This window comes from Humulus lupulus, chromosome 8 (genome assembly GCF_963169125.1).
Source record: "Humulus lupulus chromosome 8, drHumLupu1.1, whole genome shotgun sequence".
NCBI classification, from domain to species: domain Eukaryota; kingdom Viridiplantae; phylum Streptophyta; class Magnoliopsida; order Rosales; family Cannabaceae; genus Humulus; species Humulus lupulus.
Genome location: NC_084800.1, coordinates 179,900,925 through 179,926,752, shown reverse-complemented (window position 1 = coordinate 179,926,752; position 25,828 = coordinate 179,900,925). Strand labels below are relative to the sequence as shown.

Below are 25,828 nucleotides of genomic sequence, written 5' to 3'. Positions count from 1 at the left end.
CAGCAGCAGGGATTTGAAGTATTGTGATATATTGGTATATGAATGTATTTCCAGTACCTTATGTATGCATGTGTTGTTGGTTTAAGTTGTTATTTACTTCTCACGCCAAGTACGTTTGGAAGTGTTTTATGCAATATTTTAACAAGATAATTGTATGCATAATACATGTATCTATATCCAGCAATCTGTATATTCAATATTTTTGGTTTTGTATTTATTACCAATTGTGTAAAATCTTAATATTCAAAACTTTTGTGATCTGTAACAAGCAAATCCTTTTGTTTCTATCTTTTATGCTCAAGTTTAACACCCAAATACGAAATCTTGAAGTTAAACTTTTTTATGAGTATAGAGTGAAGTTTTATGGGAACTAGAGTGATCTGAAGCAGAACTTTGAAAATGAAAAGATACTTTTAATTTGTATAAAATGTTTGATATATACTGGTCTGGTCTCTATAAAAAAAGCTCTTTCGGCTTATAAGATCTTTTATACATAAATACGTGTGCTCTAAATTATATCTCAAATTTCAGATTATAATACCATTTGTGAGTTAATATGGAGAATGAAAATCTGGAGGAGTTGCAGAGAGGATGCTATCTTTCCAAGGAATTGTCCCGGTTGTATGAAGCAAATTATGAAGGTTTGTCCTTATCTGCATTTGTTTGAAATGGGCCTAATTAACATGAATGTATGTGTCCTAATTAAACTACACATTAATTAAGTGTTGTATTCATTGGTGCAATATGTTGTGAACTTGATTACCTATGATGTGTTTATTTTTGTTTGTTAATAATAATCAGAAAAGAAGAAGGTGCAAGATATTGCAAAAGAAAATGCGAAGTTGAAGCAGCGTCTAGAGGATTTGGAAAAAGAAAAGAAGGTGAGCTTAGACTAATTAACTTCTTTCATCTTTTGTAACAAATAATCAAAGGTCATTATTATCTAATCGTATGTCCTATTTGTTTTGGTTATCCACTTAATTCAAGCTTGTGTTATTTGCTTCATGGAACAATAGATATAGGTTTACCATTTCTTTGATCAAATTATAAAATTTCACTGGTTTGTTTGAGAGGAAATCAAGACTATTGCGAGCAGATTCCAGTTGGCAGAGAGTGAAATCAGAAGCTTGATAGTCATTATCGCCACCTTGAAGGCTGGCATCAAGAGATGAAGCTTCCTGCCTAATCTCTCAACTTCACTCATCCACTCAAGGGCATGATCAAGGAATCAAACCCCTGATTTCTTTAACGCCAGCTCAAAATAATAGAGCTACTTGGAACATTTTTTTAGTGTTGTGACTAAAATTTTAAAAAAAATGTGTGCTTGGGTCATCACTAATTGTCCTTTCGTTACATAGTTCAAATGAAATATCTCCAGAAAATTAATCATTAGTCATTATTACACATTAACTTGACACATGAAATACATTTGTATTGTCACAAATAATTAAAATACGTTCAAAAATTCAAAAATTGGTATTTACAGATTACATATAATTAGTAAACCTAGCTACATTCCAAGATCAAGGAGCACTTTAGGTTTATAATAATAGAATACAATCACATTGGCACATAATATTAGGGTCTTAAGGTATATTATCAATCATATAAAACCAATATACTTTTTTGCTCAAATTATATAATCAAATTTGTATACATTTAAGATTAGAGCATTCAGAGGTTAGGATTTAACTATCTTATAGCAAAAAAAACCAATATTCATAATCATGTGTTGTAGACAAATAAATTTCACTCGCTTGGTATTTACATGTAAGGAGCTTTTTCCCAAGCTCTACTCCGTCCTTTCTATGTACCAATATTGGATATGTACAAAAATATTGCAATTTTGAAATCTATCTTCTTATGAATCCTTCCCGTACGGATTTTATTAAAAAATGTCTTAACATAGCAAGTTCAACAATATTTTATAACAAAACACTCTCATTCAAACTAAAAAAAAATATGACATTTTAGTGGATTGCACTTTCAATGGCCTATCCTTCAAAGTTCGTTACAGAATATTAATTTTTTTTATTTTTATTTTACCACCAACTTTTATATTAGCACTCCTATCGCTACAAAAAAGATGGTTTCTACCGACAACAAATGTCGTCGATAGAACACAAAATATCGTCAGTAGAGGATTTACCGACATGTTATCAGTAGAACTTTGTCGGTAGAAGTCCACTTTCTACTGACGACATTGTATTTGTTGTTGGTACAGTTTATACCGACAACTTGTTGTCGGTATATACCCATGTTAAGTCGTTGGCAGAAACTCTCGCTAGTTTGTTTATGGTTTTGCATATACCAACGACATGTTGTTAGTAATGTCTTTACCTGCGGCAACACTTAATTTTTGTTTATATATTCTTATTTTTGTTTATTAAATATTTTTATTTTTATATGTATAAAAAACAACATAACAACAATTTGTATGCAATATAAAGAATATGACTAAATTATAATAAAATGCTTTCATTAAACACTAAAATATATACATATGATTCTGCAAAGTTAATGTTAACTAGACGAGTTATACTCAAAATAAAAAAGTAACTAGATGAATTGTACTATAAACACATAAGTATGATCTCGAACTACTGGCTCGGCCCTCCGACATCCGGATTCTGAGGTGATCGAGGTGGATCTTGAGATCGTGGGCTAATGCAATGAGTCTGAATGTGCTCCTCCAACTCTCTAATGCACTCCTGCATCTCAGCCATGACGTATCTCTAGATTGGTGTGGTGCCTGAGATGGCTGAGGTGGAGGGGTCTAGGTATAGGATGACAGTTGTGTAACGTCTATTGTGGTAAGTATACAGCCGTAACCCATATGATGGCCTCGACGCTTTCTGAAGACAGTCTGCACTAGTGACAAGTCATCATCTGATGGCTGAGTCGATTGGGTTGATGGATCCCAAGTGGTAGACTGTGATACTTGCGTCTGACGAACAACACATAATTTTTCCTACCATACACAACATAAAAAGTTATGAATTGCAAATTAACAAAGTAAAAAACTCAAATATGTAAAAAAAAGTCAATATACCCAGGTTTGTTCGGCTGTTTCCGTCACCCACCCTGTGCCATGTTTGTGGTGAATACTCATCCAAGCATCTGCGATCGATGCAAGTTTCCCAGTCTCGAGATTGCGCTATCACATACGTAAAACCAAAATAAATAAACTTTGTCAAAATTAATAAAAGGAAAAGTAAATAAGAAAAAAAAAATTACAAGGACATTAACATACTTTTTTGTATCGTAAATCTGGTATGGACTGGGAACCTCCGTGACTTGGTTCTTTCATCTTTTTCCTATTTGCCAAGTTGATCAAAGAACGTTTCTACAAAAAAAGGACGCTTGTTATTAGTATGTTAAATTAAAAATATTAATTAAAATTGAAAAATGAGAATACATTCACTTCTCAGTGTGAAGAGTATTCATCATTCTTATGTCACTACTTCGTTGAACATCCAATGTATTGATTTGTGGACCCAAATTTTTTAAGATGCTGACCCAGATCACGCTTCCAATCTGCATACCGTTTTTCATAGGATTTGTCTATTCCTTGCAAGATTCTTGGGAGGTGCACTTCTGTGGATGCCGAAAATCCACCAAATAAGAAAAACACACAAAAGAAGTTTCTAGTCCCTTAAAGAAGTAAATAGCTAAGGGGCACCAAGGGCACCAAGTACGCAATGAAGGCAGAAGGTAATTATAGGCCATCGAAGTGTTAGACACTCGCAGAGCTCTAGGCCTCATGAGGTCATTCCAGGCCTCCAAGCTGCATCACCTTGTTAGATGTGTTTGTCATGCACACATGGCCCTTATCCGTGCCCCTCGAAGTTAAGGCCCCAGCCTCGCGAACACCACTCCAGCAGCACCCCACGCATGCCAACACCTCATGCGCCTAGCCTTGCCCCGAGGTGTCCCACACCAAGGACCTCACGCCAAGAAGACATTTCGCACCTAGGATGTATCCCATGTCTCAGCAAGGCATGCGCCTCGCGCCCCGCGCGCACCAGGGGCCTCGCGCCCGCGCGCATCAGGGGCCTCGCGCCCGCGCGCCCATGCGCCTCGCGCCTCGCGCGCTCCAGGGGCCTCGCACCCGCGCGCATCAGGGGCCTCGCGCACGCGCGCACCAAGGGCCTCGCGCCCCGCGCGCACCAAGGGCCTCGCGCCCGCGCGCCCATGCGCCTCGCGCCCCGCGCGCACCAGGGGTCTCGCGCTCGCGCATGCGCCTCGCGCCCCGCGCGCACCAGGGGCCTCGCGCCCCGCGCGCACAGGGGCCTCGCGCCCCATGCGCACCAGGGGCCTCGCGCCCCGCGCGCCCATGCGCCTCGCGCCTCGCGAGCACCAGAGGTCTCGCGCCCGCGCATGCGCCTCGCGCCCCGCGCGCACCAGGGGCCTCGCGCCCCGCGCGCCCATGCGCCTCGCGCCCCACGCGCACCAGGGGCCTCGCGCCCCGCGCGCACCAAGGGCCTCGCGCCCCGCGCGCACCAGGGGCCTCGCGCCCATGCGCCTCGCGCCCCCACGCGCACCAGGGGCCTCGTGCACCAGGGGCCTCGCGCCCCGCGCGCCCATGCGCCTCGCGCCCCGCGCGCACCAGGGGCCTCGCGCCCCGCGCGCCCATGCGCCTCGCGCCCCGCGCGCACCAGGGGCTTCGCGCCCCGCGCGCACCAGGGGCCTCGCGCCCCGCGCGCACCAGGGGCTCGCAATGAGGTATGGCCTTTCCCATGGCCTCGCCCATGGCCTCGTCCATGGCCTCGTCCATGGCCTCGCCCATGGCCTCGCCCATGGCCTCTCCCATGGCCTCGCCCATGGCCTCGCCCATGGCCTCGCCCATGGCCTCGCCCATGGCCTCGCCCATGGCCTCGCCCATGGCCTCGCCCATGGCCTCGTCCATGGCCTCGCCCATGGCCTCGCCCATGGCCTCGCCCATGGCCTCGCCCATGGCCTCGCCCATGGCCTCGCCCATGGCCTCTCCCATGGCCTCGCCCATGGCCTCGCCCATGGCCTCGCCCATGGCCTCGCCCATGGCCTCGCCCATGGCCTCGCCCATGGCCTCGCCCATGGCCTCGTCCATGGCCTCGCCCATGGCCTCGCCCATGGCCTCGCCCATGGCCTCGCCCATGGCCTCGCCCATGGCCTCGCCCATGGCCTCGCCCATGGCCTCGCCCATGGCCTCGCCCATGGCCTCGCCCATGGCCTCGCCCATGGCCTCGCCCATGGCCTCGCCCATGGCCTCGCCCATGGCCTCGTCCATGGCCTCGCCCATGGCCTCGCCCATGGCCTCGCCCATGGCCTCGCCCATGGCCTCTCCCATGGCCTCGCCCATGGCCTTGGAGGTGAGAATACTCACAAAGGGCAAGGTACATGCATGAATATGGAATGGGCCTACAAACCTAAAGAAGTCAGAGTACAGATATAGTACCCTTACCAGACAAGTAGTGGGAATGCCAGGAGTGGTTATGCAAGAATAGGAGTTATGGTCCGTACGTCTACGGCCATGGGTCAGAGCCGACACCACTACCTCCTGCGCCACTACGCCTGCCACCACGCATTAGACATGGGTACCGACAAGTAGTGGAGACATCCTCCTGACACCTGCTTCTGTACGGGGTGTACGACCACAACCTCTGAAGCCACTCCCCTGACACAGTACGTATGTACCACTTGGTCCCCTGGACCACTATGTATCTAAGGCCATTAGAGCCTACTATAAAAGGAACCCTAAGACCACCTGAAAGGGGGTTGAAAAATTCATTGTAAGGAGAGGCTATAGAGAAATATACCAGGATTTGCTCCATCATTTATCTGTGTCTACTTTTTCTTAAAGCTTATTCTTAGTTCTTACAAAAACCTCACTCGACTTACCTTTGAGTTTTCCGATCTAATTTCGTTGACGAGATTTCACCGTCAACAGTTTGGCGCCGTCTGTGGGAAGAACAAGCATCAAGCCAGTGTTCTTCCTTCATTTCCAACAAAGAAAGATGCTAAGACGTTCAAAACGCCTACGGCATATACAAAAGGTGGAGGTTCACCGAGACGAAGTAGAGCGGAGGCCTTCCAAGAAAGACCCCCCTCTGCCCGAGCATGGAGATGGACCAGAAGAACCTCTTCCCCCGGAGGAGGAGAGGGAAGCATCATCCTCAGCTACCCAGCCCGACGGAGGTCATTCAGAGCCGCTAGTGTATCCACTTAACCGGCCCCGGTTGACCCCACGCTCAGGCCACCGGGACCCCAGTCCCTCGACGCACTGGCCAGGCAAGGGTCCCGGGGTACGCTCGGTAAGTTCCAGCTCAAGGACGCGCTTCTACAAGGATGAGATTCACGAGTTGCATAAAAAGACTAGGAGGCTGGAAACCATGATGGAAAACATGCAGAAGGTTTTAAACAACCTACGGCAAGGGAAGTCAAGCATGCCCCTCCCAAAGCATAAAGGGAAGGAGCATGAAGAAGGGGAAAACACTGTCCCCATAGACGGTGGGGGAACCCAACTTTCCGCCAGTGAAACCCCCCAGGCAAAGTACCATGGGGGACATAGGCCAACGAAGTGTCCCCAGGAGCATAGGCAGAGAGAAGATGAGGGTCATAAGAAAGATGCCGAAGTCCCCCCAAAAGGGTCACCCCCTGGCCTAAGAAAAGGGCTCCATGAGGAGAGGTCAGAAGTGAGAGACGCACCCCCCGCGGTTCCACCGAGGGACACAACCAAGGCGAGGGATCAGCCCGAGAACCCGCAAAATTCCTTATACGAAAAGAGGAGGGGACTAGACACCAAAATGCGATGCCCCCAAGGCAAGATCACCACTGTACTTGGGGGGCACATGGATGGCGGAGAATTCGACCGTGATTCACCCTTCACAAGGGAGATTCAGGCTGAACAAATGCCCACTGGCTTCAGAGAGCCTCGCATGACTCCGTATGAGGGTACTACAGACCCAAAATATCACTTAGACTCCTTCAATAACTTGATGAGGTTAAGGGGGGTCAACAACAGAGCAAAATGTCATTGCTTCGTCGTTACTCTTAAAGGAGTGGCGTACAAATGGTTCAGGAGGATAAGGCCAGGAACAATCAAGTCATGGCAACAATTCTCTGATGAATTTCTTCAGCAACACCATGCAGCGTGTGACTACGTCATGCCAACTACCAGCCTCGCTAACATCAAACAAGGCGAGAATGAAAGTTTGAAGGACTACATCCATAGATTCGGTATAGAAGCAACAAAGGTGGGATGTTTAACCAAAGCAGAGCTCAAGATGGCTATTACAGCCGGAGTTCGTCCAGGAAGCAAGTTATGGAGTAACATGCTCAAAAGAGAAGTTTCGGATTTGGACGACTTCTTCGACAGAGCACAGAAGTACATACGTGTGGAAGAGGGCCATAAGAACTTCCATGTCGAAGAGAGCGAACCTTCCTCCAGTGGCCATACTACCAGTATGTCTGGGGATTCCATATAGAAGGGGGGCATCGTGCTAGAGGGGTCCCTAACCAAATTAGAGATCGAACGAAGACCATCTAGCCATGAAAGTCTCCACCTGAGGGGAGATCACCTCAAAAGTAGACGCTTGCAAAAAGGGTCTCCAAAGTAGACGCTTGCAAAAAGGGTCTCCAAAGTAGACGCTTGCAAAAAGGGTCTCATAAGTAGACCCCACCAAAAGGGGTCTACAACGTAGACACCTCCCAAAAAGGGTCTCCAAAGTAGACGCCTCCAAAAAGGGTCTCCCAAGTAGACGCTATCCAAAAGGGTCTCAAAGTAGACGCTTCCGAAAAGGGTCTTAAAGAAGACGCTTGCAAAAAGGGTCTCAAAGAAGACGCTTGCAAAAATAGTACTATGCCTAATGACGAGAAGGACGCTTCTCGCAAGATATAATAAGCGCGCGTGAAGATATATAAAAGGATAATTAGAACCCAAGGGGTCAATATATCCTTACAGGTGCAACTAAGACGCATCGCAGAGAGGCCTACCGAACCCCCTTTTCGCGTGGGTTCCAAAGGATCTCGAACATGATAAATATATAAAAAAAAGAAGAAAGAAGAAGAATAAGAGAATAATAAAAAGGAGCGGAAGAGTCTACAAGAACGCCTAAAGGCCTCCCTATAGACTGGGGGGTAAGTGTGGATGCCGAAAATCCACCAAATAAGAAAAACACACAAAAGAAGTTTCTAGTCCCTTAAAGAAGTAAATAGCTAAGGGGCACCAAGGGCACCAAGTACGCAATGAAGGCAGAAGGTAATTATAGGCCATCGAAGTGTTAGACACTCGCAGAGCTCTAGGCCTCATGAGGTCATTCCAGGCCTCCAAGCTGCATCACCTTGTTAGATGTGTTTGTCATGCACACATGGCCCTTATCCGTGCCCCTCGAAGTTAAGGCCCCAGCCTCGCGAACACCACTCCAGCAGCACCCCACGCATGCCAACACCTCATGCGCCTAGCCTTGCCCCGAGGTGTCCCACACCAAGGACCTCACGCCAAGAAGACATTTCGCACCTAGGATGTATCCCATGTCTCAGCAAGGCATGCGCCTCGCGCCCCGCGCGCACCAGGGGCCTCGCGCCCGCGCGCATCAGGGGCCTCGCGCCCGCGCGCCCATGCGCCTCGCGCCTCGCGCGCTCCAGGGGCCTCGCACCCGCGCGCATCAGGGGCCTCGCGCACGCGCGCACCAAGGGCCTCGCGCCCCGCGCGCACCAAGGGCCTCGCGCCCGCGCGCCCATGCGCCTCGCGCCCCGCGCGCACCAGGGGTCTCGCGCTCGCGCATGCGCCTCGCGCCCCGCGCGCACCAGGGGCCTCGCGCCCCGCGCGCACAGGGGCCTCGCGCCCCATGCGCACCAGGGGCCTCGCGCCCCGCGCGCCCATGCGCCTCGCGCCTCGCGAGCACCAGAGGTCTCGCGCCCGCGCATGCGCCTCGCGCCCCGCGCGCACCAGGGGCCTCGCGCCCCGCGCGCCCATGCGCCTCGCGCCCCACGCGCACCAGGGGCCTCGCGCCCCGCGCGCACCAAGGGCCTCGCGCCCCGCGCGCACCAGGGGCCTCGCGCCCATGCGCCTCGCGCCCCCACGCGCACCAGGGGCCTCGTGCACCAGGGGCCTCGCGCCCCGCGCGCCCATGCGCCTCGCGCCCCGCGCGCACCAGGGGCCTCGCGCCCCGCGCGCCCATGCGCCTCGCGCCCCGCGCGCACCAGGGGCTTCGCGCCCCGCGCGCACCAGGGGCCTCGCGCCCCGCGCGCACCAGGGGCTCGCAATGAGGTATGGCCTTTCCCATGGCCTCGCCCATGGCCTCGTCCATGGCCTCGTCCATGGCCTCGCCCATGGCCTCGCCCATGGCCTCTCCCATGGCCTCGCCCATGGCCTCGCCCATGGCCTCGCCCATGGCCTCGCCCATGGCCTCGCCCATGGCCTCGCCCATGGCCTCGCCCATGGCCTCGTCCATGGCCTCGCCCATGGCCTCGCCCATGGCCTCGCCCATGGCCTCGCCCATGGCCTCGCCCATGGCCTCGCCCATGGCCTCGCCCATGGCCTCGCCCATGGCCTCGCCCATGGCCTCGCCCATGGCCTCGCCCATGGCCTCGCCCATGGCCTCGCCCATGGCCTCGCCCATGGCCTCGCCCATGGCCTCGCCCATGGCCTCGTCCATGGCCTCGCCCATGGCCTCGCCCATGGCCTCGCCCATGGCCTCGCCCATGGCCTCTCCCATGGCCTCGCCCATGGCCTTGGAGGTGAGAATACTCACAAAGGGCAAGGTACATGCATGAATATGGAATGGGCCTACAAACCTAAAGAAGTCAGAGTACAGATATAGTACCCTTACCAGACAAGTAGTGGGAATGCCAGGAGTGGTTATGCAAGAATAGGAGTTATGGTCCGTACGTCTACGGCCATGGGTCAGAGCCGACACCACTACCTCCTGCGCCACTACGCCTGCCACCACGCATTAGACATGGGTACCGACAAGTAGTGGAGACATCCTCCTGACACCTGCTTCTGTACGGGGTGTACGACCACAACCTCTGAAGCCACTCCCCTGACACAGTACGTATGTACCACTTGGTCCCCTGGACCACTATGTATCTAAGGCCATTAGAGCCTACTATAAAAGGAACCCTAAGACCACCTGAAAGGGGGTTGAAAAATTCATTGTAAGGAGAGGCTATAGAGAAATATACCAGGATTTGCTCCATCATTTATCTGTGTCTACTTTTTCTTAAAGCTTATTCTTAGTTCTTACAAAAACCTCACTCGACTTACCTTTGAGTTTTCCGATCTAATTTCGTTGACGAGATTTCACCGTCAACAACTTCTACATATCTTTGTCGTCCGATGTCAAAAAGATCATCATAGGTGACAAATATATATTAGTAAATACGATATGTAATTAAAGAGAATAAACATAAAATTAAATTATTTACCTCGAGCTGTTGTAGTATCCTTCTTTTAGAGTTCTATGGACAAGCATAATAACTCTGACCACTCCATCCAGAAAGACTAAATCTCGCTGGATAATCATTTATAGTCCACAACAAGGCTGCCCAAAGGGTGAAGAAACTATCATCGACTGCATCTCGAGTTTGTATACCATACACCCATTATGTTTTTAACTCCTCAATTAATGGCCTTAAAAAAAACACCAAAATCCTTTCGAGGCGAATGAGGGCCGAGAATTAATAGAGTCAACATTAAATTAGTCTCCATCATGAACATCTACGGTGGCAAGTTATACGTCGTCAACACCACTGGCCATATGCTGTAAGAGAGACTCATATTACCAAATTGATTGAATCCATGTACAACCAATTCAAGATGAACATTCCTTAGTTCCATTGCAAACGTTGGATTATTTTGATCAAAGTCCTTCCACGACTTACCATCAGCAGGATGGCACATCATGTCGTCGTCTTGAATACGTTCCTAGTGATGTCATCTCATATGTTGAGCAATGTGCCTGGATGCATATATTTGCATTAACCGAGGGGTTAAAGAAAAATAACGCATCAATATATGGGCTTCTCTACTCTATCGTTTAAAATACATCACCAAAATTTCACTTTATTTATTTTATATCAAACTTTTACATTATATCATATATCAACTTCTATATATTTTCTCTACACCATTTAAATTTTATATTTTTTTAATATATTTTACTTATTTTAAATATAAAATAACTAAGAAAGATTAGAAAATAAAAATAAGAGAGGAGACATATATTATTTAAAAATGTTTGAAGGATGGAAGGTGAACCACAAACAACAGTAGATAGCACTCAGTTCTCTCTCTAGGTGATGTTTCGTTGGGGGTAATGAAATGGAAATGAATCAATTTTCATTCCATTATTTTGTTTGGTTACATTTTAGAGTATTGGAATGGCATTCCAATAGAATAATTTTTCCACCATTTTGGTGAAATGACTATTTCATTTTAAAATTGAAGGAAAGACAATTGCAATGCAATATTAAAAAATATATAATAATTTTTTTATTTATATTAATTTTTATTTTATTCTATTCCTATTCTTTTTCTCATTCTTATTTATATTCATCTATTTTCATTCCCTCCACCCAATCGTCACAAAGTATCAATTAGGTCCCCTCCCCCTCCCCCCACTTTTTAGTAATTAGATCTCCAACATTCACTTTTTGGCTCACATACCTCAATGGTATATTTTATTAAATAAACCTTAACTGATAAATTATTATTTTAACCACAAAAAGGTCCCCCATGATTTTGTTCAATTGATCTAAATATTTTCATCAAATATTAGAAATATATATTTTATTGTTGATTGGCTTTTTGGTCAACTAACACGGAGTTAAATTAATTAATTAGAGAGATTTCAATTAGACAATCAGTGAACCATAAATAAGTTAAGAACCTAGTAATGATGAGAAATAAATGACAAACAACACCAGAATTATAGAGGTTCGGCCCCAAGAAATGGTAATGACCTACTTCCTTTTAGATTTGTATTGGTCTTAAGGGTTTACACAAGAAAACCAGTTAATACAGGTAGATTCCTAGGTGTAAAAGATAATACAGAAAGGCATAATCGCTGCTAAGTATCAACAGACTACTTGGTATGTTTCTGGTGCTATTCAGTAGGCTATTTTTTTGAACCCCCTCCATTGTGGTGGAGAGTTTGTATTTATAATGCTCTGTTAGCCCAGGGGTTGCGCACGGTGTAACTGATGGTAGAAATATCTCATTATTCTCGCAGGTAGTTACATTCCTATTTGTTAGGAGGTTTGACCGAGTCTTCAGGGCTGTTAGGCGCACTTTGCAGGTGGTTGGGCAATTCCTGTGAACAATTAACAGTGAGTGTAACTGCTTTTAGCCGACCAGGTTTATCTGTCTATCATATCGACCAGCTAGGCCATTGGTGATAGTATGTCGAGCAGTAACTTGCCGTATACTTTGCAGGTATACACTGATCAGTCTGTCGCGAGGTCTGCCCAGTCTACTCCATGTGTCCAAGCTTAATGCCACGTTAGATATGTCAATTTTTGGGATAACATTTGCCCCCCAAGTTTGCAATGGTGCTAAGCAGCATGGAAACTTTCTTCTAGGAACCATACCGTCTAGCCTGGTCAGAGGTGTTAGGAGTGTGTCCTAAAAGCATGTAAAGACATTTTTTTTTCTGTGAATAAATAAATACAATGATTTATTATTATTGTTATATTTAGATTGTTAAATTATTGGTTGAATAATTTTGTAAATATCAGAAAAATTCTATATTCATTATTGAGGATGTGATCTTGTATTAGTACGAGAGAATTAAGATCACATGAATGAATAAAAATAGTCAACAACAACAAATTAAAGTTATGTAATTCTTTAATTGGAGTTGTAAGTACGGTTTACTATGTATGATAATGATACGAATAATCTATATTCGGATTATTGATGTGATAAGACATCTCGGTAAAGGTGCTTTATATAATATGATTATATATGACATGGATCGATATGAATTAAAGTCTTTATTTAAAAACCATTTAATAATAAAGACTTGTAATTCATAATATAATTGATGATCGTTTATAGATCAACCTAAATCCTGAGTGTTCATGAACTTCTGTTCATGTTTATTAAATATTTTGATTCATTCGTTAAGGTCTCTTCAAAGAATGATGCTAATGACTTTTGTTTTGGAGATTTAATATCATGGATGGCTGGGAACATGTATCAACAATACGGAATCTAATCTTTCCTAACGGATCGTATATTAGTTCCCTTAAGGGTTAATTCTAGAACTGAATGATTTTGAGCTCAAATCTATAATTAGATTATAGATTAATTATTCACTAGTGAATTAATGATACTTAAAGAATAAGAAGTAAATTAGAAAGGTAAAATGGTAATTCTTTCATTCTAATTTATGAACTAATTAATTAGAGGGTAGAACTATTGTAAGATGGTTATATCAATGGACGACTTAAGAAAAGATTTCTGTAAAAGTATATCTATAACATAAAGAGTGCAATTCTGAATTTATAGTGGAGTAATATCAGAATTAATAAATTAACTATTATAATTAAAGAGTTTAATTATTTAGTTTCAATTTATTGGAACTTAATGTTATAGGTCCATGATCCCTGAAATGGCTCAAACAAACACTGACAAAGGTAAATACAAAAATGGGCAAAAAGGACTTATGTGATAAGTAAAATATTTTTCTATGTATCAAACATAATTATTATATAATTATGTGTAATTAATTAATTAATTGATTTAACAAAAATATAATTAATTTTTGAATTAATTTATTTTTGGGATTTTTGGTATTTAAATAATAATAAAAATTGGGAAAAATCACATGCCATCAATGTCATGTGGTACACGTGTAGCACAGTGCACAGTCACTGTGGTACACGTGTAGCACAGTGCACAGTCACTGTGCTACACGCATAAGAGACTATGAGCAGTTTCTAGGTTCCACAATTTTAGTTATTTAAATATTAAATAAATAATGAGATATTGTAATTTGATTAAAATATTATTATTTAAAAAAAAATCTGATAACTGATTAGTTATTTTCAAATTATTTAAAATAACTAAGATTTTATTTTAATATATTGGATATATTAAATATAGGTCAGTTTTACAAAACGTAACTTTTCAAGGATAGAAAAATATCTAGAAATTTCTCTCAGGGAAAGAGAACAGTGATACATACAAAAGTCAGTGTTTTCACAAAACCTAGGTCCAAACTTTATCAGATCTCATGTGTTGAGAACATCTGATAAATAGATTTTGCCTGTTATTTTGTATAGCGAGCCCACACTCGTTCTTTGTGTGCTGAGAACATTTTGGAAGATCTTGGTGTGAGATCTCAAGGATTTAGCCATACAAAAAGATAGCAGCAAGGAAGGACCTGATGTAATTTTTCTATTCATGTCTTTTATTGAATATATATATATGCATGTGAAGAAGTAGATCTAGAAATCTTATGGGATTAAACTAACAATTTGATTGTTGTTTCGCTGCGTATAATCTCTGATTTGATCAATAAAAACCAACAAGAGGTCTATGCTCCTTGCTACATGGCATAGTATATGGTATAGTTAATAGCCTTTGTATTTCTTCAAGTTTCCAAGAAATGACTTTTCACTATTTCCCGCTTCTTTTTGGAACCATAAAGCGTCGTGATGGCCTCTCTTAAAAACTCTACTGACAGTTGTGCAGTTACCGAAGAGTGGGATGATGGGTGCAGCGGTTGAGGAGATGTGATTGGAGGGATGTGCGTGCAGGTGTGCTATCGTGTCTGGGGAGATGTGCCTACAACAGTTGAAGGGACTGCTGAGTGGGTGGTTCCATTAATGCTTGGCAGGAGAGCGGGTATTCTTACTTGTCTATAAATCATAGCAGTTTTGGAGCTATGCAACTCTGTTTGGAGCTGTGCGGATCTGTAAATCGGAGTTGTTCAATTTTTTCGAATGAGTTGTACATAAAATTTGTTCAACCCTATCTACATAAATTTTTTTATGGCTCTTTTTGTTGCTTGGTACATACCGAGCAACACACAATCACTTTAAAATTTAATGTTTCTAAGTCATTTTAATTACGCACTTTTTTCTCTATTTGTCCATGTATGACTACGGTGCCCCCCAAATGGCCGAGCATGATTCATAACTCTTGGATTATCCTCTTGGTCACTTGCTAGCTCACCAGAGTTTCTCGTAATAACCTGTTTGGGACCACTTGGGTTTGCCAAAATCTATAAAGGTTTTATACACTGCTGACAATCCGTGAAATAAATCACTAGTTAGCAAGATAATCATTGTAAGAGTAAGGCTTGTAAAAATGGACAAAAATCGTGTCTTACTGGTTAAAAGTTAACCATTCAAGTTGTGTCACTACAATCATAGCTTAAATTCATAAATATTAATTATTACAATAAATGGGCAAATCGTGCCTGTGCATAATTAATATAGCTAACTTGAGCTGGTCAGTGGTATGGGCAGTTCGTGCTGTACCGGCCAGTCAACGATCACTCAAAAGAGATCTTTATTAGTAGTACTTCCTTAGGTGTTCCCTATTCTAGTAACAGGGGACAGGTAGTAATTGGAGATCTTCATTGTACCGTGCTAGCTTGTACGTGTCAGGTGGTACTATCTTTGTAACCTGGTAAGGATCCTCCCAGCTTGGACCCGATGCATCTTGAGTTTCTGGGAATATTCTTCGCAGGACTAGATCTCCCATGTCAAACTTTTGTTCCTTAACTCTGGAATTGAAGTATCGGGCAACCTTTGGCTGGTGGGCAGACAGGCGTATGTTGGACTTTTCACGTCTTTCTTCAATCTGGTCTAAGGACTAGACCAGCAGCTGGTGGTTATGATCTTGGTCATATGTGTTGGGGTTTTATGCCCTAATTAAAACCCAAATTCTTTGTAATATCATTTTATTATCAATAAAAGAATAGAAATCATTTTTTGACTTGGTCAATCACTTTGCTCACATGTTTTATTTTCATGATTATTTGTTTAATATAAACTTCTATTAAATCCTGAGCATATAGCTAATCTTATTTATAGTGACGTAATCACAGTGGAATATAAATATGATTATATGTTCAAAATAAGTTAGTCCTAAGATTAGTCAGTGCACCGGATTTACACTGACTTGCCAATCTACGATATGATCTACTTACACATTACAGTGTTATGTTCTTTCCAGAACATTAGCAAAGTAGATAAGATCGGATGTATTTGTTACATCGGACAAGACCGATGTTGACAGTTGATAAGATAAGTAAACATACCGTTATTATCTTTTCTAGTCATATCATATAGTTGACCATAGGTCAATTCAATCTCAATTCTGAGTGGTTAGTATTCTAACTGATTGTATTATTTGAGTTCTTTGACTTGTTCGTTACCAGCTTACCCTACGGACTAGCCCATACTTACATCTTGGGAACTCGGTAGTATAATTGAGTGGGAGTGTTAATCATAGATATGAACATCTATAGCTTCTGATGAAGAAGTGAAATGATGGTTTCCTTTTAGTTTGGTTCAATGTGTTAAATGATAGAGATCTCATTTCAGTAATTAAATTAGTTTACTGAAATATCATTTACAAAGAACTAAGTGTTTTAAGGATAAAATACAATGAGGAGTAAAACGGTATTTTAGTCCTATCTCATTGTAGACCGTCTATAGAGGATTGAGTGACAATTATGGTTGTAACAATGGATAATTAATAGCGTATCTATATTTGTTATAGAGCGTTCTATGAATTCAAGAGTGCAATTCTGAGTCAATAGTGGAGTCACGAGGAATTAATAAGTTAGTAAATTTATTTGTTAGATTTATGATAACTTATTGGAGCTTGATTTTATAGGCCCATGGTCCCCATTGTACCTTGGATGAAATCATCTAGATAGTCTCAATTAATTGATTTAATCATCAATTAGAATTATCAAAGTTGATCAGGTCAATTTTGGATAGTTTCACAGAGTTGTGTAATTTTGAGAAGAAAAGAGAAATTATGGCAGATTTATTAATTAAGATAAATTGGTATCTAAATTAATAAATAAATTTAAATCAATGTTCAAATTATAAATAATTAATTTGATAAAGGATTTAATTAATTAAATCAATAGAAAATAATACAGACCTTGATTTTAAGTCCAATGGACTTATAATCAAATGGGAAATTTCACGGGCCTATAGCCCATGATAATTTCGACCTAGGGCTTCAAAATAGCTATTATTTTATTATTTTTTAATTAAATTAAATGGCCTAATTGAGTCTATAAAAGGAGTGCTTAGAGAGAAGATTTTAGAGACGACAGATTAGTCACAAGTCAGATTTTCTGATAGTTTTATATTCTCTCTAAACACAAGTCTTTTTCTAAGCCACTTTGTTATTTTCTCTTCTTCTCTCTATATCTATCTCATGTGTTGAGAATTGCCCACACTATTCTAGGTGGTTCTAAGGATACATTGGAAGATCGTGAAGAAAAAAGAAGATCGGTTTAGTTTCTTGGTAATACTCTGCGACAGAGAGGATACAAGAGTTAGAGAAACTGAAGGAAGGACTCTTAATTCCGCTGCGTATACTGTAAGTATGATATTATTTTTTTATCTTTGAATTCAATTTTAGAAACATATTTTAGGCTATCTCGTATTAATTTGTTTAATATTAGATATATATGAAAATAAATAAAGATCCTGTATAAGCTTTTCCAACAGTATGTTGTACGCGCGGTGAGATGATGGAGTCACCTCCACTGGCATCATTGCTTCATACCTATATGTAAGTGCAAAGGGGTATCACCAGTAGTTGTTCACTCGGTAGTTCTGTATGACCAGATTGCCTCAGGCAGTCTCTCAGGCCAGTTTCTCTTAGCCTCTTCTAGACGCTTCTTCAGAGTGTCTTTGAGAGTTTTGTTAACTGCTTTTGCCTACCCATTGTCTTGAGGGTGCGAGACTGCTAAGAAACTTTTTGTGATGCCATGCTTTGCACAAAAATCAGTGAATAGTTGGCTGTCAAATTGGGTGCCATTATCGGACACTATCTTCTGAGGTAGACCAAACCTACAAATTATATTTTTCACTACAAAGTCTAATATTTTTTTGGAAGTAATGGTTGCTAGTGGCTCGACCTCCATCCACTTGGTGAAATAATCCATTGCTACTATTGTATACTATACTCCCCCATTTCCTTTTGGCAACCGACCAATGAGGTTATTTCCCAAAATGGTAGAGAACCACAGACTTTGCATCTGAGTAAGTTCGTTTGGGCTGCCCGAGGGATTTTGGCAAACCTCTGACACTTGTCGCATCTTTGAACATATGCCATGGAATCCTCATTCATAGTTGGCCAGAAGTAGCCTTGCCTCAAAATTTTCTTAGATAGACTTTGTCCCCCTCCATGGTTCCCACATAAACCCTCATGTACCTCCTCCAGCAGTCGTCCCAACTCTATTTGGTTTACAGACCTGAGCAATGTCATGGAAAACCCCCTTCTGTACATAACCCCATCCAAGATTAGGTACCGAGCGGCTTTCATCATCAGTTTTCTGGATTGATTGTGGTTGTTGGGCAGGATTCCGTGTTGTAGATAAGCTGCAATCGGGGTCATCCAGGATGGAGTGATTTCTATCAGAAGGACTTGTTCTAGCAAGTTGATACTAGGTTCGACCAGGTGCATATAGAGTTAAGAACACTAATTATGCACCAAATTTTCAATGGGTCATACAAGTTAAATAGTATATCCCTATACCATCTACAAATCACACTTAGCCAATGTGATATTCATGCATCATTCAAGTATTTCCACTAATCCTATTTTTTCACAAATCAAGATTAGCTATGAAACCTACAATTGGTGATCAAACAAAAGTAAGTATACAATATTGAGCATCACTTGAATGAACAAACTTTAATTACTAAAAACATTCATATAACATCAATTAAATCCACAATCCAAGTTCATCAATAACTCTAGCTACAAGAAAATTAGTTCATACTCAAAAACACAAATACCCAAAATCAACACATCCATGGTTTTACAAATAGAGAGAAATAGAAAAATAGAAATACAAAAAGAGTAAAGGGTAAAGAGGAAACTATGTAGATGGATCCTCCTTCCTTGTCCTTCTCTCTACTCTGCTTTTTCTTCTCCTTTTTTCTTTTCTTCTTCTTCATTATCACTTTTGGGTATATTTCTCTCTAGTTTCTGCTCAAGAATTCTCTAGTTCTCTCAAATGATGTCTGCCTTTCTTTTTATGATGCTAGGGTACCAATCCTTTTTTTTTGGTAAATCAGAAAGTGTATATTTACTTCAACTGTTGATACAAAATATCCAACACCAAATTGGCTTGATTAAGATCTATACAATCACATTCACAGTCACAAATGATCAAACCAATTCTTTTCTATATGTGTTAACTTCCTAGTCATTACCTTTGTTATCCTATATTTAACCTCAGATTTAATGTGTTGTACAATTAGTTCCACTTGTTTACATCTATAATTCCACACAGTTTCATTTCTATTTGACCAGATCTGATACACCATAGTAGTAATTGTGACTGCAAATACACTCTTCTTAAATCTACTGTGACTGCTACGGCTGAGACTTCTTATTAATCCTTTTAAAGAATTAGTTGAAGTATTCCATTGTAACCATGTCTTAATTCCTTGTAACACCCTGCTACTATTCAAGCAATCAACGCATAGATGATGTACAGATTCAATATCAGCTCCACAGACCACACAATCTGCTTCTTTGCAAATCTTAAGTTTCTTCAATCTCTCTCGAGTTTGCAACCTTCCCATAATAACCAACCAAAAAATAAATTTGTGTCTTGGAATAGCTAGTCGGTCCCATACTACATATTGCCAATAAACTGAATCTAGAATAGGATAGCGCACCTTATATCCTTGCTTTATTTGATAAATCTCAATTGAGAACTTTTGAGTATCAATGCATCGTTTAAACCTATTTTTAACTGCCACAATTTGCTTCCAATACCAGCTACTAGTCAATGGAGCTTCATAGCTCCACCAATCAGCTTCTCCCAAATATACATGGTGAACCCATTTAATCCAGAGATTATCTTGCTTTGTTGCAATAGCCCATATGTATTTCCCTATCGCTGCAATATTCCATTCTTTCACATTCCAAAATCCCAGACCTCCCTCTTTTTTTGGTTTGCAAATTGATTCCCAAGCCACATACCCCGGGCCATGATAATCAGATGCACCTTTCCACAAATAAGCTCTACAAATGGAGTTTACTTTCTGAAGGACTCTCTTAGGCAGAAGCATAATCTGAGATCAATAAGAGTGAATGGTAATCAGTACCGAGTTGATCAAAGTAACCCTCCCAGCAAAAGATAAGTTCCTGGAGCTCCAAGTTTTGATTCTAAGAACCATTTTATCCAACAATAGATCACACTCTGCAGCTGATATTTTCTTTGAAGAAATTGGTATACCAAGGTACCAAAAGGGCAGATCACTTTTACAAAAATCAGAAACAGCAAGCACCCTTTGAACCTCCCGTGATTCCATTCCACAACAATATATTGCCGATTTAGCTTCATTTGGCTGCAATCCTGATGTTTGAGAAAAAAAGCTTAAGACCTTGCAGTAAGAGGTAAATAGACTTAAAATCACCATGGCAAAATAAAAATACATCATCGGCAAAACAGAGGTGATTTAGTTCAAGAGTAGCACATCTGTCATGATAGATAAATTCTTCTTTCTTCCCTAGTTTCCTCATAATATGAGTCAAGTATTCCATGCCTAGAACAAATAATAGAGGAGACATTGGGTCTCCTTGTCGAAGGCCCATGTTAGCTATAAAATATCCATGCATATCACCATTCAACATTATAGAGTACCGAGGTGTTCGCACACAAATCATAATTACCCGAATGAAATTATCCGGGAACCGAAATGCTCTCAACATCTCTTCAAGGAAATCCCACTCTACTATGTCATAAGCCTTCCTCAGATCTAGTTTGATCATACAGTTGGGTCGTGCACTCTTCCTACCATAGTGCCTCACCAAGTCTTGGCACGCCATTATATTATGAGCAATGTATCTTCCTGGTATAAAACCGTCGTGATTTGGTGCTATGAGATCAGGAAGAATACTTCTCAACCTTGTACAAATCATTTTAGTAGCCACTTTATATAAAACATTACAACAAGCAATTGGACGGAAATCACTTACCCCAATAGGGCACTTGCTCTTCGGAATCAAGGTTAAAATCGTTGAATTAAGCTCTTTGAGAAGATTCCCTGTGTGAAGAAAAGAAAGTACAGCCGAACATACTTCCGCTCCAACCAGCTCCCAATTGTCCTGATAAAAACAACTAGCATATCCATCAGGTCCCGGGGCCTTAACACCCGGGATGTCAAACATAACTTTTTTAACATCATCATTTGAATAATCTGACATCAAGAACCTCCCCTTCTGTTCAGAGATCAAAACACCACATTCTACGATACTGGTTTGCACAAACCTTCTATTCTCCATCTTGGATCCCAGCAGGTTCATATAGTAACTTAAAAAAGCGTTTACTACTGCTCCAAGATTATCTACCCATTTGCCAGCCATATCTTTAATAGAATAAATTCTATTCTTTATTCTCCTGGCCCGAATACTAGCATGGAAAAGATGTATATTTTCATCTCCCTCTTTAATCCAATCCACCTTTGATTTTTGGTGTAAAAAAGATAGGAAATTCTTATGTACTGCTAGATATGTCTTCCTTACTTCTGCTTCATTTTCAATCAGCTTCTCATTCAAGGGATCTTTATTCAGAAGCACCTGCCTTTCTTTCGTGTCCTGATAAGCTAAATTGTCAGCTACCTGTATATTATTAAATCCCTGCTTGTTGATATCCTTGAAAACTCCCTTAAGACGCTTCAATTTCTGCACCAAACTATACATTGTTGTACCTTGGATTAGTAATTTCCAATTGGCTTGTACTTTAAACTGAAACTCAGCTGCAGATTGCCACATTCTAAATTATTTGAACGGTTTTTCCCCCCATTGAATCCAGGACAAACTGACAGGATTGCTGGGGAATGGTCAAAAGTGCCATCATTTAAAAAAAACTACCTCAGCAGCCTCATATTTAATAATACACTCTTGGTTAGCCATAACCCGATCAATCACCGAATAAATTCTGCCCTCTTTGTATTGCTTATTGTTCCATGTGAAAAAGCACCCCGTATACTTCACATCTTCAAGATGACACTCTTCTATACAATCTTTGAAAGTAGAGGAATGAAACCCCTTCACTCTGTTTCCCACCCGTTCATCTGCATTCAGGATGGCATTGAAGTCACCTAATACCAACCATGGTTGAGTATTACCCATAGCCAGTAATTTCATATCTCTCCACAAGATATCTCTGCCATTCTCATCATTGAAAGCATATACAAAGTAACTAAAAAATACTCATTCCCATTATTCGGTCTGACTTCCAAGTGCATTAATTGACTCGTGCAATATCTGATATCAATCTGAAACATAGACGGATTCCAGCTAATCATTATTCGTCCACCCTTATACCAGTCATTATTAGTAGAGAAACACCATCCTGAGAACATTCTTATATAAACTTCCCCTAATTTCAGGGTTTTCACCCTTGTTTCCAAGAGCCCAACTAATCATATTTTCATATTAGAGATTAATTGCTTAATCTCGCTCTGCTTTTTAGGATTGTTGAGTCCCCGGATATTCCACGACATGATTCTATCCATTATTTAGAGGTGGACCTCCCCACCCCCGACCTCAACCTCCTTCTCAACCTCACTTAAGCTTCCATCTTGTTCTATCAGTGCCTGGAAATTATTCTCAATGACAGTAGTTTACGATGGATGAGCCTGAAGCTTTCCTCCCTTCTGAACTTGCTAAAATCCATCATCATCAATTACACGAGCTGATGCCACTCTAGGTTCCTTCTCTATATGAGTCTTCTTCACCACCCATTCTTGCTGCGGAACTGTCTTCTTCCTACACGCCATTGTGTCATGCCCCAAACCTTTACAATGTCCACATAAAGTAGGCTTCCACTCATACACAACAAAACTGAAACTTCCTCATCCCTTTCATTTAGAAATGAAATAGTCTTAGGAAATTCCTATGTAAGCTGAACCTCCACCATCACTCTCGAGTAGTTGAGCCTCTCCTTTCGCTTGGTAATATGATCCACCATCACTGAGTTCCCCACTTGGCTGAGTATCTTGAATAAAGTCTTCTCTCCCCAATACTTTAGTTCAAGCCCCATAATTTGGACCCAAATAGTAGCTGTATCCACATTTTCTTTCTTAAAATCAACAAATGCTTCCAATGGTTTCATAATGATTGGCTTCTTGTCAAAGAACATAAAACCCCCTGATATAACCTAATCCCTTGTATCCATATCTTGAAATCGCACAATGAAAATTCCATGCCCAATCAAACCCACCTTATCCACATGTTCTCTCCATATCCTTTTAACAAAACCTTCAAAGACTCCGAGAGGAGGATTAGCCCCTAATACATAGCACACCATAGCTGAATTCCAGTATCTAATTTCATCTTCTATGTCCTCCATCTCAATCTTAATACCCTTCCCTGCTGATTCCTTTGAGTTCAACTCCCCAAATTTATCATTAAGATTCTGAATTACATTTCCAGATCTGAGAATGGGAGGGATAGGTGTCTTACCAGATTGTATTTGTTGTTCACCGACCTGGAAATTTTACATAAAATTTGAGAAATCTGTCTTTATAGCTTTACTTTCCTGCAAGTGGGAGAGTCAACTTCGGTGAAATAACTTCTCTTATTAAAACCCTATCACCCTTAGTTGTTTCAGCTTCTTCGTCAGAGAATACAATGGGTTGAACTCCTAAGATTTCCTCAATCGATTTGGTTTTCTTAGCTACATCAGATGAAGTCGGACCTGTTTTCTTCTTGATCTTGACCCCCGATTGCTTATCTTTTCTCTGAGCTTTCGATCTCTTTGCCATGGCGCCAGAGCACGAACTCTGAGAGAGAAAAAAAAACTCTTAGGGTACCAATCCTTTTCCTAAATAGAAAGTCCACATCATTTTTCTCTATTTTTGGCCCACTGCTTTTTCTCTTATAGAAAATGCTCCAAAATGCAGCTCAATGCCTTTGATTTTTGTCACCTCATCACTCTTTGTCAACTCAATTAATGACATGCCAAGTGTCTCTTCTTCATATGCTAAAATTCTCCACTTGCTGATGGAAATGCTCCAACAAAATTTGAAATTTCAGCACAAACAAAACAACTTAGAAGCCAATTTACTTTTCCTCTTTCTCCTTAGATAATTCAGGCATAAACTCATTATTTTCCTACTTTTAGCTTGTAAAACTAAAAATGCACAATAACTCACAACAATGCAAAAAAGGAAAAGAAATTAACTAAAAATAACAATAATAAATAAACATCACTCCTCCTGATTCTACACTTACAAGCTTAAAAGCATAAAAATAACTTTTTATTCGAGAGTTATCAGGGGACGACCATAATTCTGGACCCATTGTGTAATCATAAATCTCCACCAATAATAAATGAGGTTATTGAAAAGTAAGTTTTCAATTTTAATGTATTAAATGTTAATTTCTTAGAGTTGAGATTATAATATATAGATAATTAATTTTAATTTTTGTAGAGCATACGCACAATTTTTGGAAATGAATACATTGGAGAATTTATAAAACTGATGAGAGGTTCCTGTCCAAGACAACTCAAAAGTCATGAATGTGATTTTTATGTATTATGATACATTTATAATCTTGTAAATGCACCAAAACCAGCAGAGGTTATCAAGAAGAAAATATGTTATATTTTATACTTTTTTTTATTTAAGAAAAACTATATATAGTACTTAATCATCTAATCTATAGTTACTTGTCAATTTTGTAGTAGTTTGACAAAAAGTTATTCAATGTCAAGGACAACCTACTCCCACTGCAAAGCGACTAGTTAGCAAGATTGATGTCATTTATTTATGAAGTCTAATTTTTCTTATGTGTAACTTATTAACTTGATTCGTATGTTCTTATTAATTTTTCTTACGTAAGTACCAAACTACTTATATATATATATATAAATGACATCTTTTAATTAGTAATGATATGTGAATGTTTTTCATAATTTTAATTTATAGATTATGTTTATTTAGATAATAATTTATAAAATTAAGTATATAATAATATGTTATATGTTATATTATTATATAGAATTTAGTTGTATAAAATATGGTATTTTATATTAAAAATTGTAAATATAATATTGTAGTGAATATAATAGTATTAATATAATTCTATTGGTATTACAAAAAATATTTAATCCGAAATTAAAATATATATGAAAAGAAAACAAAAATATTTTCAATACGGTTCTTTTTTAAAAACTACAGTGAAAGAATTTCTTTCTCTGCGGTTTATTTAAAATAACCGCAGTGAAAAGTAGGGCTTTTGTTTGCAGTTTTTCTATGAACTTTTGTCTACGGTTGATTACACTGCGGATACCATTACTCCAAAACCCACAGTTTATTAAGGAAAAAAAATGCAGAGAAAGCCCAATTTCGTATTAGTTACTTTTCATGTCTTGAGATGGTCATAAAAATTCTTATATTTATGTCTTACAAAATAGAACATAGAAAAGGGTGTGCGACGTGAAAGTCCCTATAATAATAAAAAAAAAGTCATTGACATTGGGGGACGTGAAATGTAAAAAAAAGTGTGACATTCACTTCTCATAATGCAAGACATTAAATGTCTCACATCATTTAGAAACAACACACTTCCTCTCTCTCTCCCTTTTATAATTTCAATACTTTATATTTC

At 40.9% G+C, this 25,828-nt stretch overlaps 1 protein-coding gene across 1 annotated transcript; it reads right to left on the bottom strand.

The window, feature by feature from the left end:
• Positions 1-2,776: 2,776 nt before the first annotated feature.
• Positions 2,777-22,992, bottom strand: LOC133796303 (uncharacterized). Its single transcript, XM_062233773.1, has 10 exons — positions 22,903-22,992; positions 22,752-22,809; positions 22,108-22,311; positions 20,626-21,966; positions 20,383-20,564; positions 19,411-20,280; positions 18,444-18,635; positions 3,254-3,346; positions 3,053-3,157; positions 2,777-2,971 (listed from the first exon to the last, which is right to left on the bottom strand). The coding sequence occupies exons 1-10, from the start codon at positions 22,990-22,992 to the stop codon at positions 2,777-2,779; spliced, it is 3,330 nt and encodes a 1,109-aa protein (XP_062089757.1).
• Positions 22,993-25,828: the final 2,836 nt, after the last annotated feature.